This window comes from Etheostoma cragini, chromosome 19 (assembly GCF_013103735.1).
Source record: "Etheostoma cragini isolate CJK2018 chromosome 19, CSU_Ecrag_1.0, whole genome shotgun sequence".
In the NCBI taxonomy this organism is placed as follows: Eukaryota; Metazoa; Chordata; class Actinopteri; order Perciformes; family Percidae; genus Etheostoma; species Etheostoma cragini.
In genome coordinates, this window is record NC_048425.1 from 18,800,879 (window position 1) to 18,818,440 (window position 17,562).

The window sequence follows — 17,562 nt, forward strand, 5'->3', positions numbered from 1 at the left end:
AGTCTAGCTAGCTGTCTGGATTTACCCTGCAGAGATCTGAGGACCAGGTAACCATGGTCCTCAGAAATCCACCAGAGGGTAGAAAGCCAACACAGAGACACAGTAGGGCAACGGAGAAATCCCACAAGTGGAACGTTGTGGATATCGACTAGTCCAACATTAACCCCTTCCCATGATGCTGTGGTGATTTTGACCAAAGTGATGCACCTTTTGCACCCCCAATCAGATCTGTGGATTACTGCGCTTGTGATAAGAGCTAATACAAATCCCCATGTTCATAAACACTGCAACATTCCATAAGTCATTACAGGCTAATGGCATTTACCAGCGAGAGAGACCCACACACACTCTTTTTCTCTAAATAACAACACAGAGGTTTTGAAGGAATCAGTTGAGTGGAGTATTTCAGAAGACCTGTTTTATATTGGGAGCCCTGCTGTGAAGAGACTACAGTCCTTTTATTTTAAAGAGACTTCAGTTCTGGTTGGCATTTACGGCCTTCGCATTTATAGTAGTCCATAGAGAATTAAAGACTGAGACTAAAAAAGGAAATAAGCCTTTAAGTGCAATAGGTCTTCCTTGTGGAAATAATAAAGACACTTCCAAACAGACACATTAGAGCTTTTAAGTCTGGCCTGAAGCTTCTCTTAATTGCGTGGGTTTGTGTTCAGTTCACCGAAAAACCCTGTTTATAGAGATGTATAAGCTTTTTTAGCAGTGTCCTATTTAGGTGGGTTTGGTTCATGAAAAGAAGCATGCTCCTGGGGCTGTGGTGGGTGTTTGAACAGAAAGTTTTGGAAGTGAGCTTAGGTTGAGTCTTGCTCCAACACAGGGGGGCTACACACTGACTGGTTCCTTCCACAGACACTTTTAGCTCATGTTCTCTCTCACTTCATGCAGCCTTTCTGGGCTCTCCACCCGCCTGTTTTCTTGCTCTCTCGAGGGTTGAGGGTTCACACAAGGCACTGTAGCATAGGTTTCTCAAAATAGAGGAAGCAAAAGAAAAAACAAAAGAAAAAAAACTACGTGGATGTGGACACTTGTACAGTACACATGCCTAGAAGCAAACACGTATACCTAGCCCAATCCACATGGACTTTTATGGACAAAACAACATGTGCACGTTTCCTCTGCTCTTTGTCTGATATCTTTTCAAATCGGCTTTGTGTTCTCTCCTCATCTGTGTGTTGTATCTCTATCATCTATCTTCATTGGCTGAATCTCTTTATATTTTTCTTTTCAAAAAGTGAAAGGATTTATGGTCTTATTGCTATACTTATTGCAAATTCAGCAGCAAACTCTTAAGGCCGAGATAACTTAATGATTCCTAAGTGCAGGAAAATGTAACATTAACACACACACACACACACGCACGCACGCACGCACGCACGCACGCACGCACGCACGCACGCACGCACGCACGCCAGGCATGGTAGTGCAAGCCGTACACATTAGGTGTTGATACTAACTGATGGTCAACTCCCAGCTACTGTACTGCACCTGTATGCTGAATCAGTACAGTGTGTGAGATGGGACTTTATTGATCCCCAGAGGGGCCATTCAAGTGTTGCAGCAGCACAGGAAACGGACCAAAGAGGCAGGGAAAGATAAGGGAGAGAAAAACGTTTGCAAGATGTAATCTGAATTAAAAGGCTATTTACCATACTCTACACCAGTAGAGATACATCCTATGTGCAAAGACTGTTTTTGACTACTAGTGCAGTTCCCTTAATGTCTGAGAAAAGTGAAAGCTGCAATGTGTCAGGTGATGGGTAATCTGATATGAAATATCCATTATCTAGTATAAAACCAGATAATTGAATAACTGACTAAAGTTTTTGCAAACGTATTCTGTTTCATATGATAGCAAACTGAATATTGAAAAAAAAAGGAATCTGAAGACACCGGCCCTTTCTATATTATAAAAACATGCATTTTTAAGATTTTACAAACATTCACCTAATGAGTGAAGATGACAAAAATTCAAATTAAAGACAAATATTGCAAGAAGCTTTGACTGGCCTGAGCTAGAAATGCTGTTATATCGGAAAACCTATCTTTGATGGTACATACTGCTTTAGATAGTGGTGTGGAATTCTTTTGAATATATGTGCATAAAATAAGCTGATTCACATTTTATGTATCCACATTTCCAAACATTTGCTTAATATTTCCACTATATTTTATTAGAAACCACTGCAATAGCTGAGCAAGCACACACTGTGTCCAAACGCGTGAAGGTAAAGAGACCAAGCCTCAGTATACAAAGTGACCCCCCCAACAAATAGTCTTTATACCTGTACAGATCAATTACACGTATGATTAGGAGCGGAAAGCTGTAGCCTCGGATGATGCGGTTAGAAGAGAAAGAAAGAGCAAGAGGAGGAGTGTAAATGAATGGGACAGGGTGCTATCCATCTCTCTGGGTCAGATCGATCCCTAGGCAGACAGATCCGTTACACCTGACCTGTGTGTGTGTGTGTGTGTGTGTGTGTGTGTGTGTGTGTGTGTGAGAAAGCTCCAGTACGGTACGGCACTGCTCTAGTTGCAAATGAGATCTGCTCTCCAATAGAGGAAAAGACGAAGAGGAGGGGGAGAAGTGGAAAAGAAGAGCAAGTAGGGAGCATGTCTCCGAGACAGGCAAAGCAGAGGGTAGGACAAAATAATAAGTGGCACGCAGGATCGGGGGGGGTTCGCATGTGTGCGTACGTGCATAGTTTGTGACTGAGAGTAAAAGCAGAAGAGGCAAGGAGACATAGAGGGCAGCAGAGTAAGCAAGCAATAGAGAGACAAAAAGACAAAAAGACAGGCGGAGGAGGTGGAGAAGGGGGTAAAAGAGGAGAGAAGGTGGTGGGGTAGAGTGGTGACTGATAACATTGTCGGGCTCGGGTTGCCTCAAGGGCAGACAAGACAGAAAGAGAGAAAGAGAGGGAATAAGACCAAAAGAAAATGGGCAAATTAACAGAGCAGCCAGAGGCAGAAAGGGTTCTAAGATGGAAGGTGAGCTAGGATGGAGAGCCAGGACAGAAAGAGACAGAAAACACAAGGAAGAGCACTGCAGTGAGAGACAAATGGTAGGGGATGGATGGTAAAAGAAAAAAAGAACAAGCTCAAGTAATAGAGGAAGAAGAGGAGAGGTAGGGGGGAGGGCTAAGGTGTGCACATGACACAAAGGAAAAGGATGGGAAGCCTTTCACAAGGAGAAGAGGTGAAAGTTAACGAGAGAGCAAAGGAAAATGAGACAGAGGCTGAGAGGAAGTTATTATGTGAGTGAAAGCAGGGCAGAGACAGAGTAAAGGAGGGGAAAAGATAAGAAATGGAGGCCGAATGAAAGATAAAGGTCAAATAAAGGAGTGTGCAACAGGAGAGTGCGTGAGAGTATTGACATTCAGCGAGCTGCGGTGTAATGTAAGCTGTCTGAGGAGCGAGCATTAGCGAAGCGCGTGGGTAAGCTGGTCGAGCCTGGACTGAAGCGCCCCGCTCCTCCAGCCCCTGACGTAAGGGTTTTATAGGACTGCTGCAGAGCCCCATTTCACTTCTTCAGGGCGTTTGGGGATTTTAGTATGCGTGCCTTCACAGGAGTTCAGGAGCAGTTGACTTCCAACGATGCCTGCCCCGGGGACTGGCTGTCACTGCAGGCAATGGTGACGTTGTCCCCTCCCTGCCTGCACCCCCCTACTCTCTCTGGCTGCGAGCCATTTTTGAAACAGATGACACCAGACATAGGAAACAACTATCTGTTGTACTATTTCGAATTGCCAGTGTGTGTTAGAGTTGTATTTTTAAGTTTGGTTTAAAAAGGTTACCAAGTTCCTAGTTAGTCATTACAGCTCCCTAGAGTGACCAAGTGCCACCCAAGAATTAGGAGTTAAGTAACAAAAATCAACAACAAAAGCAGTTTTTTCAAATCCTCCCGTCATTTTAGCCTATTAAAGGTCCTCCAGTATGACTGGGCAGAGACTTGTTCTTCTGCCTTTTATATCAAATCAAACTGCAACAGCCCATCAGATTAATGTTCTGCCCAAAGATCCTGCTCCAAAAGGAAATGCATGCAGGAAGTGATGTTACCATTCACTGGAGCCTAAAGTAATCCATGAGCAAGGTATTCCCATCATCTGAGACAGATACAGCTTATTTCCTTCCTTCTCGTTCGCTTTGAAAGGAAAAACATTTAGGAGGATCAGGTAAAAATGTATCATTTCAACCAATAGGTTTCTTAATCTCGACTGAGGCTGTAGTCTGACTCACATTTTGGAAGGAGACCAAAGTAAACCATGTAGTAGGGAGGAGTGCTGCTTCAGTATCTGAGCTAAATGGTTAACCTCTTCTAGTTTCACGCAGACAGAGCAAAGCTAGCACCTAATGGAAAATATTGGGCCAGCAATATAAGTCAAACTGTAAGGTCAGCGTGATATACGGTTATGTCTTACTGTTACTCAAAGTATTAGGTTGCATACATTCCATATCACTACATAATCACCAGGCCCAAGGCTCTACTCCACTGCACAGGTTTCCAGATTATCTCCACATAAGAACCTGTGTCTCTACAACGATGCTAGTCTGTCTGTCTCTGACAAACCGTCTCATTCTCCTCTCCCAAGTTACCGTGGCTGACTGTTATGGACACTCCCTGTCCCTCTCTCTGTATCTAGGTTACAGTTGCTATGACTACAATTATGCATGCCAATCAGCGGCAGTGACTCATCTCTATACCTTACCATTGCATAGGTGCATTTAGGGGTTCCTGTGCACAAAGCGTATGCTTAATGGGAGATTTGCTGCATGTCTAAGATGGGATACGATGGGACCCATGTATGAGACCTACATTGGGATTGGTGGTTCCTCCTAGCCTGGGAATCCAATTTGATTCTCTGACCCACAGTCTTAAGTATAGGGTCCGATGATATAACACTCGTTTAATCCGCTCTTAAAGGTTTTTAGGTAACTTGTTACTATGGGGACTGGCTGTGTTCAGTCTTTTGGGATGTTGTTGCTAGGCAATAAGCTGTAGTGGTGAAGAGGTCCACTGGGTGGTGTGTACTGGCAAGTGTTTATGTAAGAGGTACAGCAAGACAGTGTTTGTTGCAGGGCTGTCTCATTCTTTCAGTATGGGTTTTTATGCTATAAAGCACCAAGTGGGCTTTAGTGCAGAGTGGTACTCATTTAAGAGGAGGCCTTAACCCACACACCTATGGTGTGTGTAGAACAGGCTCTCGTTCAAGCTCTGTCTAGTCAGAGTAGGTGGAAGACAGGAAATCAGACACAAAGACACACTACAGACATCTCTTTTAAAATAATCTCTGAAAAGGAAACAAACCTAAAACCCATTTCTTTTTTGTTCATCCCCATTCTCCCTCCAGGTCTGTGGATCGCCAGGCATTCTACCATGCCTGTCCCCCCACCCTTCAATCCCCGCAGACCAAAGCACCTGCCCGACGCCCACCTCCACCTCCAACAAAGGGCAGAAGGTACCACCTTCCCCTCCCTCTTCCCTCCATCCATCCTCTCTCTTTCTCTTCTCCCCCCTCTCTTCGTCTCGTCTTTGCCCTCCTCATCTCATCTCGTCCACTGCGCATGCCCGAGGGCCACCAAGAGAACTCGTCCCGACTTGGCCCCTTTCCAGGCGTTTCACTGGCTGACTCTGGTCACATGCTGCCTGCTGCCTTCTCTGATTGGAGCAGGGGAGACGTGGGGCGTGGTCTCGGCCTGTCCCTTCCACTGCGTGTGTCGAAACCTTTCCGAGTCGCTCAGCACGCTCTGCGCCGACAAGGGCCTCCTGTTTGTCCCCCCGCACGTTGACCGCCGCACCGTGGAGCTGCGCCTGGCTGACAACTTCATCACGGAAGTGGGCGGGATTGACTTTGTCAACATGACCGGATTGGTTGATTTGACTCTGTCGAGGAATACCATCCACCTGATCCGACCAATGACATTTGGTGACCTGGAGAGTTTGCGCTCGCTGCATCTGGATGGTAAGCCAATTCTGAGATAACTACAATCCTGCTGATTTAAAACCACTTGGATACAACCATTTGGTAAAATAGTCAGATGACTCAAGCTCACAGAAACACAAAAAAAAAACAACCTCTAAGTGGTATTGTTGCTGTTTGTGTGTGTAGGCAATCGCTTGACAACACTTGGACCCAGAGACCTCGCAGGTTTGGTCAATCTGCAACACCTGATCGTCAACAACAACCAGCTGATCAAAGTCTCTGTCCAGGCCTTTGACGACTTCTTGCTCACACTGGAAGACCTCGACATGTCCTACAACAACCTCAGGAGGTAAGCTTTTGCTTCTGTTGTAATCACCCAAATGCGTCGTGCCGAAAGAGAATGTACTGTTCTGCTTTGTTAAGTGGAAACTGTAAAACTCAGCTCAGGCCGAGGTCTCAGGCGCATGCTTGCCGACGCACAGCTCAGCTCCCAAAATCTCAAGCCCCAGTGGAAATGCCTCGTGCGATCACGCAAGAGTCAGCAAACACACTGAAGGGGAACCAACTCAAACTGCTGAGGACTAAAAGCTCAGGAAATTCAAAGTGAATCAATTTTGATGAGGTCCCAATTTTCTTTGACTTCGACTTTGTTTAAGATGTGATGAGGACACGCCTGAGCCCACTTCACTCAGTGGGAGTGTGTATTGCTATATCTATTGTATCCGGTTTTTCCTTCAGCGCACGTTGTAGTATTCCACTCGTGTCTATCCAGGACAATGGGGACAGCATCACTATGTATCCCTCAGGACGAAATAATAACTCTCATTCTCCATCAACTGCCTATTCTGCTCTTCATAGCGTCCCACAGCGGTGATGAATTCAGCAGCTTTTGGCCGTCAGTTCTGATTAAGATGTTTCATTTGTCTCCTCGACAGGAGCTCTCTGGCCTCTCTCCAAGCCAATCTAAAAGTTTAAAGAGTTTTGATGACACATACATTAGCAACTGCGGATAGCTTTTTGATGCGGCTTACTGGGAGGGGTCAGCACAGACTGAAATCACTGATTTGTTAAAAATGCTCAAAACTGGAAACATGATCTGATTTAATTGTGAAGGAAACGTCTGAGCGCTTGGTGTCTCCTACAGCTCAGATTTGTTGATACCGCTTTTAGCGGAGTTAGCAGACACTGATGCTTCATTTGTCTATCTTTCTCTCTGTAGTTTACCCCAAAAACATGATTTAATAAATCATTAAGTCTAATACGTCTTTCTCCTCACATGCCTATTGTCCAGACACATTGTACTTTATAGACAAAGACAGTGACCATCTGATTTTATAATAAACTAATGAACTTACATTTGATAGCACTTTCCATAATGTTACAAGGTGCTTTGTTGTAGCCTACAATCATTTAGCAACTTTCCATCTCCTCTTGAAGTGATTTAACTTAAATTGCACTACGCAGTATATTCTCCTCAAATTATCTTTGAAATCAACTTAATAATGTGGGATATTGAGAGGGAGCAGGTTCTCTATGTGCTCAGCACTGAGAATGCTACAGTGTACTCTAAGACAGAGATACACACTGCACTGAAGTCAACAAAGACAGGACTCAAGATGAAATCAACAGTGTATGACCTGGAATTAAAACATAAATCTATTTTGCTGGTTCTCAGGCCTCCGTTTTGACTCTCTAATTTGACCAACACATTCCTAAGTAAACGGAATGCTAAATGACTACAGCGATGGGTCACAGATGGGACTGCTGAAACCCAGAAAAGAGAAGGATTGAGAAGGAAAATAAGCATCTGTTGTTGAAGTCTGTCACTGATGTCACCAGTAATCAGTCTTTGCTTCTTCCCATTTTCCGCAGAGTAACTTCGAAATGTGCTCGGAATGCAAAGAGTGAACTTTGACTGATCAAGTAGCAGCACTTTTTTTTTTTTAAATCAGGTTGATATTTAATAGAGTAAATGTGACCCTCAAGGGACCCTAACCATCAGCGGCAGACCTGTCTTCACAGCTACCAATACTTTGAAGAAATATTTGCTAATTGATCCACTCTTAAACAAGAATAAATTGCCAATCATGGAACAAAGTCTATTAATTTAAAGATGCTCACATTATTACTCTAAATATGTCTTTATGTTGTTGCTACAGGGTGCCATGGGAGTCCATTCAGAACATGGCCAGTCTGCACACACTCAACCTGGATCATAACCTGATAGACCACATAGCCGAAGGTGTCTTTGGAGAGCTTTACAAGCTTGCAAGGCTGGATATGACGTCCAACAGGCTCCGGACCCTCCCTCCTGATGCCCTGTTTGCAAGGTACTGTAGCTCTTAAGCTTCTTCTATGTTTCTCTAAGATGTGGTTTAGTGGAAATATTTGGTGGCACACGACACTTCAGAGCCACCAGGGGTTTATAACAGAAGTGCTTTGGCACAGGAGTGCTAATAACACAGGGTGACAATTGTGGTGTAGAGCCATTCTGTCAAATTTCCCTTCACTATATATTTTGCCATCTAATCATCCATATAAATCCACTCTTTTGTGTTTCGTTATATAAAAATAAGCCAGTGGCTTGTTCCTCGCAGTGTGTGTCAAAGAAAGCCACAGGGGCACATTGCTGCAAGGTGAATAAACGAGGCCCTAAAGGTCTCTAGTGCCCACTTACCGGCAAGTCATACACTTTCAACTTTGGAAATGGATTCATGGAAAGTAATGACCGAGGTAAAGAAGAGAAAATCACACTCATTGTAGAGGTGGCAAATAAGCTCAGGCTAACTCAGAAATAACCAGATCCAGCTGTGACACCACCTCGGGCAACGTGGCTCAGCACAGATGAGATTTAAAGTAAACTGCTCGCGGGTTGTGCGCACTTAGTTACTAATTGTCAAGTGGATGTGTTGAATGTTCAAAGCCAAGCCCAGCGCTGTGTGAAAAACCCAACTCAGAGGTGGGGAGCACGTTTAATCATTAATAAATGGTAAATATAAAAGGTTTTTCTACTGTGAAACAACGGAACCATTTAATTATACGAACCTAATTATTAGTAATGTTATAATGTATGTTATTTTGTCATTAGTTCAGTGTAATATGAATTCATTAGTTTTTTTTAAAAGTTTATTTAACAATTGGCAAACACTATTTAGATGCTATTATGAAGTTAATATAAGCAACTAATGCTTATAATAATTAGTTTATGATTAATAAGGGGTTTATAAAGCATCAAGTAACCTGAATTAATTTGGCCCAAGCTATAAAAGAGATCATTATCTGAACACTGATTAAAGCTATTTTTATGTTCATATGTTTGTAGCTGCTTTGCGGTAAAGTATTTATTACTATTAACAGTATTATTAGTATTATAGTCATCACTTTCAAATTTATCATCGCATCCAAATCATGTTTAACGGTTCCCAAACACTTCCTTAAATGTTTACAAATCATTTGGTAATCATTAACAAATACTTAATATCTAAAGTTTGATAAAACAAATTGTAGTGTGACTAATAAGTAAACATCAATTATCATTTCATCATTTGATAAAAGTAATATAACTCAGTTTAAGTAATTATCAATTTTCCATTTACCATTTAATGATGTTATTATAAAGTGTTAGCCAGAGCTGTAATCAGCTTGTTTCAGTTATACTTCTATCAGCGTTACTGCACACAGTGTTATGCATTTAAAAGTGAAGCCGAGTGCTCCTGACAGCAGCTTCCTACTTCTTAGTCCTGAGTTCAGATCACTTCCTCATCTTACTTCCAGTCCACGCCGATGGTTCTCTGGAGAGTCCAGAGACAGAGACACTGTCATTTAAATGTACCCACCAGCGCTTTAATCTCTGAATATACACTTCCACTGCCACTCGTTCTAGTTCCTTTTTTTCTCCATGTACTTTAAATATCTAAACACCTAGAGTATATACGCATTCGTTTCTGTCCCACTGCTCCAACCAGACAAGCCATTCACCAACATGGTTACATCGCTAAGAAAATACTACAGACATTATAGCTATTAGCTATTAAACTATTGCGGTGGTAGTGTATTACTACCCTCCAGAAACGTGCTTAGGAAGTAAGCTAAACAGAGTGCTGTTTTCATCCTTGTTATTTGCAATTTATTCTAATTTTAAGTTGCACAGGCCAGATGCAAGAAGCTTATAACTGCACTACTCGGATGTTTTGCTGCTGGGTAGGTTTGGATCACCTGCTGTGGACCATTTTGAAAATGACTTCTTTTTCTTATTTTGAGCAGCAGGTGTTAACCTGCCGATGCCAAGACCCCACTTTGTGGCAAAATGAGTTTGGTTCCTTAACGTCATCCTTTAAATGCTCAACAATTTCACAGCAATAAAAACCAAACTGGAGTGACACAAGGAAGGACCGTGCTGCTACTTTACGAAGCGAGGGGACAACGATCCCTACTAAACACCTGCTCACGCTCACTCATTAACATTCTTACGTTAACATTTGGAAAGCATGAGGTACGACAATCTTATAGTTAGTCCAACATTGACTTTGTAAAGTGATGTCCCCTTCCTCTCTCATTTTCAGGTCCCAGACAGGTGCAATAAGTCCCACCCCCTACAATGCTGTTATAAGCTTAAATTTCGGTGGGAATCCTCTGCACTGCAACTGTGAACTGCTTTGGTTACGTCGGCTTATCCGTGGGGACGACATGGAGACATGTGCCACACCTCCACACCTGGCTGGAAGGTAAAGATCATCATCAGCCATGGATCATTTTAACCTTCCCAACTGTTTACCTGAATCCTTTTACTCACTGAAGCATTCCTAAATGTCAGGGGAAGCACAATAATAGCTACAGATGTGTGTGGAGCCTAAGTGAACATCTTACATCAGTGTTTCCCAGCCTGGTCTCAAGGCCAATCTGTCCTACAAGCCTTGCCTTGGTCCTGTTTTAGCCCTCATCTTATTAAAGGCCTCACATTTAATGATATCTTAATTGGGTTGTCATGTGTGCGAGAATAGAACTGGAGCAATAACTCACAGGACAGGTAGGCCTTACTACACAATGATGTGTTCTTGCTTCAAGTCATTATTCTGTTACCTCATGCGCGTTCTCCTCCCTGCGTCTCTCTGCTACAATCTTCCAGTCTAACCCTGTAGTCAACAGTATGGAGTGAAAACATCTGTTGTTGTCATCTGTCATCGCTGTCACCATTGACTACGCTTTGCTTACTCTAGTTTTCTGCAGATAGATCTTTAGGTTAATGTTCTACATTAATCTGCCAAACCCTCCTCTGAGGAATGAAAGAAGACATATTCCTGTACCAAAAATGTAATGCTGCTATCCTCTCTCTTTCTGGCCTCGTCCCTCTCAGATATTTCTGGTCGATTCCTGAGGAGGAGTTCACATGTGAACCACCTCTCATCACGCGTCACACTCACAAGCTGTGGGTGCTGGAGGGGCAGCGAGCCACGCTAAAATGCCGTTCCATCGGCGATCCAGAGCCAGTAGTCCACTGGGTTTCACCAGACGACCGCATCATTGCAAATTCCTCCCGGACCAGCTCCTTCAGTAATGGGACTTTGGATATGTTGGTAACAGTTGTCCGGGATGACGGGGAATATACATGTATCGCAATAAACGCAGCGGGCGAAGCAACTGCCACCGTGGACCTGAAAATAATCCCCCTGCCTCACCGGGGCGGAGCAGGAGGAAACACAGGGAATAACAACGTGAACACCAAAAACAACAGGAACGTGACCAGTGGGATTTTACGGACGGATCCGGGCTCCTCGGATATCAGCACAGGGAAAAACGGAGGGATTAACAACGGCGCAGGACGTGGAGGGGAGGTGGAGGATGGAAGGAGAGGTGGTGAGGAAGAGGAGGGCGACAGCAGCAGGGCCTCAGAAGGGGAAAGGGCCGACGGCGGGAGCATGGAGGACGACGTGGACGACGAGGACGAAGAAAGGATGGTTGGAGTACAAGGGGTCACTTCAACCTCAGCTCAGGTCCGATGGGATATGGGGCGTTTGTCTGCTGCTTACGTAGTCTGGATGTATCAGATACAGTACAACTGCACCGCCGACGAGACCCTCATCTACAGGTAAGTTCAACTTTAGCTATGTAATACACATTACTCACTATGCAACAGTTCCAGTGGCTTAGAGCCTCGCCAATAGGTTTCTTTTATCTTCTCCTTTATATGAAAACACAGGTATTGTATTTCCTGCCTCAAAAAAGGTGGCATTCCTATTTTCATGTAAAACTCCTTAAATATTTATCCATTACAGCGGGACACTTCAGTACTGCAACTGTTCACCTTGTACATGGACAGGTGGATAGCTCAAGGGAAGGATGAGTGGGGAGACAGATGAAGGGATAGAGGAGTGAAGGAAGTTAATAATTTATCTCCCTCACTGTATGACACTAATACCCAACAGGTGGATAGTCAGTCAGTGCACATAGGAGGACAAGTGCATGAACATTGGGGAATAAAGGTGATTTTGAGGGCGGGTAGCTTTCTAAAATTTGTGACAGTGTGCCCTAGAACATGACAACATCTAGAGGCAAGTAAATAGTGCCTGACTCTGAATGCAAGGTATGTCTACGGCAACATTTAGTGAGAAAAAGTAGACCGTGCCAGTACTAATGGACATGTCTGGTAACATAACACAGGATCTTGATGGGCATGATGTCATTTTCAATTAGAAGCAACAGTTTTACCTTCAGTAAGCATGTCATTTTGAATTTAAAATGAGATCCCTTCACACTTCACCGTTCGTGTTTACCCAACATGCTCTCAGGAGGAATAACAATCAAGCATTTATGAAGACCAGATTTTAGGTTAAGGGCTGCGATGTCGTTCTTGTTATCAGAAATTATTTAGGAGACTGTCACACCCTGCTTTATACTTTCAGGTTCCATTTTAGAACAAAAAAAACAAAATGAGGTAAAAGCGAATTTTCAAAGCTGCCAATCTTTGCCAGTGGCTGGGTCCCAAACTGTATACAGGAGCTGAGGGTCAAGCAAAAAGACAAGGAGTGTTACTGTAGACACGTACAGCCAAATAGAAGAAGGAAGAACAGGTTTAAGCCAAGCAAGCCCGAGATGGATGGATTCCTAAAGTCCTGGCTTTCAAAATGTAACAGTGTGGCTTTGGTTTTAGCCCCTTGGTGTACTTACATGTACATTACTAATGCAAAGCACATGAATTATGTGGGAATTAAGTCAAAGTTGACTGCCTCTGTGTTTACAAGCATAGACCGATGAAACATTTATGTGATGGGCTTGTTGCTACCGTAAAAGATGGAATAAGAGAAGGGGAACAAAGGTTGGAGAGGGACTGCCATCAAGGCATTATGATTTGTTGGTTTGTACTAAGCAGCATGGTAGCGTCCAAATGTGGTTCCCCTCAGATAAGCTGGTATTAAGCTGTAAGTGGTGTCAATTAGGGGTGAGGGAAGCTACCCGTATGACAGGAAGAGGACAGGGAAGATGGACAGATGAAAGATGATAGGAAATATGAAAAACTGTGTGCAGGTATAATGACAAGGATTGAAGCAAAGTAAGGAAGATGGCTGCCAAGGGTGAATGGAAAAATGACAGATGTGGAGGAGGAACTAATAGTTTGAATGATGGATGGAAAAAGAGTCAGAATGGAAGAACGGGTGAATTTTAATATGGGAATGAGGCCTCAGAGATTTTTAGGAAGAGGAGGGGGAGAAAAGGGATTGAGTGAGAAGGCAAAGATAGGAGATGGGCTCTACCCAAATCACCTTGGGAGAGATTGAGATGAAAGAAGGATGGGCAAAAGGAGAGAGTATGACAGACAGTAAGGGGAAAAAGAGAAAGGGGCGGGGCCAAATGGTCCTTGAGGAGAGAGCAATGAAGCAAGGCTAGGGCGAGGGAGGGAAGGTATTCAAATCCATCACTGGAACGGAGAGAAAAGTGTGTACACAACTGAAATACACCTGGGGATGGAAAAGAGAAGAAAGAGTGCAGACAGAAGGGAAGAGTGGTAGTTGGGAGGATCATTGTAGAGAAAGAAGCACAGAAATTTGGGATAAAAGAAAAACTAAATGAGGCGGTGTGGTGAAAACAATGTAGAAAAGAGGGGAAGAGGTGTCAAACTGAAACGCCATATCAAAACAGACAAGTGCAGATTCTGTGCGGTCCCATGACACATTTGTGCCAATTACAAACGGAGAACTAATTACATGATTGAATTGAACGAACGGAATGAGATCTTAACTCCCTCGCTGATCAGCTGCATTAACTCCTCTACGGAAAATACTCTATTAGGAGAGCTCTCTTGCTACTTACCATGGAGGAAAGGTGTCTCAAACCAATGCATCTGGCATACCATGCATCTATAAATACATAGAGACAAACAGGGGTTGCCTCAGCTACAGCGTCCCAAGAGTTGAAAGGCCTTTGACAAATGTGCAATAAAAACGGAACAATGAGTTTGATTAAGTATTACTATTGATGTAGTACCGGATTGCATTCCATTGTACAGCTGTATGATACTACTTTAAACCCCAGTAGCTCAGGCTGAAGTTAGCTCTCGCAAACAAAAAGGAAAAACTTTAAAATAAGAATGGTCAGTAGAGGTGAGGGCTCGGCAGCCACATGAGACAAGAAAATGTGAGACAAAGAGTATCACACAGAAGCAAAACAGAGGAGAGATAAGTGTGAAAGCCTGAGCCAAGGCAACCAGCGTCACAGGAGAGATGCTGACATTCAGCAAGCAGGGAGAAAGGGAGCTGGAGTTAGACTGAACAAACAAAACAGAGGGGAGGGATACGAGTCTCAACGGAGGCACAGACAAGTCATGGCATCTTAATGGTGGAATTGAGATATAAACTCTGAACTGAATATATAACAAGAAGAACAGGGTTGAAAGAGCACACGAGAATTCGGAGGAATTCATTCACAGAGGACGGATCCAGGGGAAATGGAACTAGGGGGGCCGGATTTGAAGTGAAGCGCACCACAATGCAGCCAGTGATATCTTCTATAGATGCTATCATGCTATCAATGTCGCCGAGCTAACCGCAATATCACACCAGCCAGTGAGACTGAGAAAAGAGTTCGCCAAAGGGAGTCTGGCGGACTGAGAATGGATGAGTGAGATTTCGCGCTATCGTAGAGATTTGTGTTCATATTTTGTTGTTGTTGTTGTTGCTGCTGCTGCTGTATGCGCTTTGGCAGGTGGAAGAAATACACAAGCCCAGCTGATTTGAACTGAGGAAAGGGAAAGGAGATAGCCAGAAAAAGAGGAAAACAGAGAGAATACAAGAATGACCTATAGAAAACAAAAAGTGAGCTAAACAGTTAGATATATATAGTATGCTGTATGTATAGATCACAGATTAGTAGAGCCCATTGTGTGGCTGCCAGATCTAATCATCTTTAAAAAGGTCAGTGGCATGCTAGACAACACCAGACTCCATTTTAGCATGGCTTGTCTAATTCTGATGTCATCCGTGACCGTGACAGTGCCAGGTGGGATGCCGTCCATGTGGCATCGGCTGGGCACCGCTGTCCCTGTCACCCTCAGCTCCCCTGACACTGTCAACTGAGCCTCCTTTCTTGGAGCTTTGCCACGGCGTTAGAGTGCAATACTTTGATGTGATCGCAAGAAAATGCCCTTGATCCTCTAATGCAACATCTGATTCAGATACTCTGAAAAGCCTGGCAATACAACAACAAAGGATTGACGGACGTTGCTGGTTGAATGCAAGCAATTACCAAACTTGCATGCATTTTTTTGCCCATGCATGGATCTAACCTACCTGAAGAATGTCCCATCATGTTAATGAGGCAGCATTTGGAAGCGACCTCTAAAACCATCTGTTAGTAAATTTAGTTTCTTTAGAGCAAGATTTCTAGGTTTGCGCAACAATGTGTCCTTTACTTGGCCATGTGTGCATGGGTGAGCTGAGCAGAATTCAGTTGTAAACCACCAGAGAACACCCATGGGGTGAGTGAGATTCCATGTTTTTTTATTCTAAAGCATGTTGACGTGCTATATAAATATTGTAAAAGTCTGAAAACGCTTAATCCACAGAGGAATTGACACTGCTCGTATTCAGAAACGGAGCCTTGAAACGAGCTGTCAGGACCTCTGTACGGCGGTGAGATAAAGATAGATAGATAGATATTCATAGGTAATACCACCCAAAGCTTCACATCAATATATTGAGTTCGAGGATTTATAGGAACTGTGTTATAATGCAAAGTAAATGTGCCATTTGGTCCATCCTCTGTATGTATACAATATGTACATACATTTTTCAATGTCTTTGTTGCTATCTCTTGAGCCACTGATCTTTTTTTTTAACATTGGCAATCTGTTGGAATAGAAGTCTTCAATAACTTGTGGATGTCTTGGGTAGGGATTAGGTACATCAGTGGGGGTATTTATACTTTTGTACATGTCAGAGCCAAACGTTTCCTATTACATTCAGAGGTCTTCTGAGTCTGTAGGCTGGATTGAAGGGCTTTGACAATCTTCTAAATTTCCTCTCAGTCACCGCAGGACCAACCTTCCTGCTGCGTGGGTACTCAAAGTGCCAAGTTTCACACACAATTTAATGAGAACAGTAATGATCACAGGGAAGGAGAGAGGAGGGTTTGAGGGGGAAATCATGCAGAGTTAAAGAAATAATGAGAATCATGAAAGAAAAAGTCTCAAAAGTGACGCACAGTTTGACAAGCATAGGAGAGGAGCATGTTGAGACATAGACAGATAAGAGCATTGTTAATGAGAAATCAAATGATTAAAGAAATACATCCTGGAAATTAGGTGTATGACAATCCCACTCATTTGCTGCTGCTAATTATATAGCATATTTGACTAATATTTCAAACAGAGAACAGAGCTGGTTGATATATTTAAAAAGGATATTTGCTTGCTGCACCAGACTATATGGCAAATCAACTAGTTTCCTCCACTGGAAAAATCTAACATGCAGAGATGCTTTGAATGTCTGTCATGTTGATATTGCTGAAGAAACTAATAATAGGCATCCTATTTCCGTCCTGTATGCACCTGGTAGCCAATACAATAAATCATACAAGAAACAATATGAGTGCATCTGCTGAGGCAGGGATAGATAAGGATGTAAGGAGATAGGTAACGACAGAAGATGGAGAAACAAGGGCTAAGACAGGAATAAGGATGGAGGGGGGATAAGGGATGGACGAAATGGGGTTAAAAGTAGTACCCCAGGGGAAGATGTAATTAAGTGTCAAACTACTGTGTCAATACATATGTCAACTGGCATCAGAGGCAGCGGGAGGCCAGGAAAGAGAAAGGGCCAGCACTCAATACATATGTCAACTTATATTATACTGTAGGGTCAGAGGAAGGAGGAGGGAGGGCCAGTCAGATTCATACGTCCTTTGATTATGTGGCTAAAATCACAAGAGGGAAACGAGGGATAAAGGATTGAGAAAGACAAATAATGGCAGGTTGTGGAGAACAATGAGGTCATTAAAAAAAGAAGCGGGAATAAGGGAAGGGAAGGTAAATAAGGCCAAATGAGGGAGAGCAGAGTGAGAGGGATAGACAAAGGAAAGCAGAAAGACAGACGGAGGGATAATACTAAATTCAAAGGGTGGGTATGTGGGTGGACGAGGG

At 43.3% G+C, this 17,562-nt stretch overlaps 2 protein-coding genes across 3 annotated transcripts in view; one reads left to right on the plus strand and one right to left on the minus strand.

Annotated features, from left to right (window-relative positions):
* Window positions 1-17,562, minus strand: part of LOC117962033 (pyruvate carboxylase, mitochondrial-like) — a 252,631-nt gene that overhangs the window by 83,108 nt on the left and 151,961 nt on the right. The window lies entirely within an intron of this gene.
* Window positions 1-17,562, plus strand: part of LOC117962034 (leucine-rich repeat and fibronectin type-III domain-containing protein 4) — a 36,955-nt gene that overhangs the window by 13,304 nt on the left and 6,089 nt on the right. Inside the window, exons 3-7 of the mRNA XM_034901076.1 lie at window positions 5,361-5,972; window positions 6,120-6,282; window positions 8,093-8,263; window positions 10,496-10,657; window positions 11,287-12,018. Of these exons, the coding sequence (XP_034756967.1) occupies window positions 5,387-5,972; window positions 6,120-6,282; window positions 8,093-8,263; window positions 10,496-10,657; window positions 11,287-12,018 (1,814 nt within the window). The 5' untranslated portion in view covers window positions 5,361-5,386. The remainder of the gene's footprint in view (window positions 1-5,360; window positions 5,973-6,119; window positions 6,283-8,092; window positions 8,264-10,495; window positions 10,658-11,286; window positions 12,019-17,562) is intronic.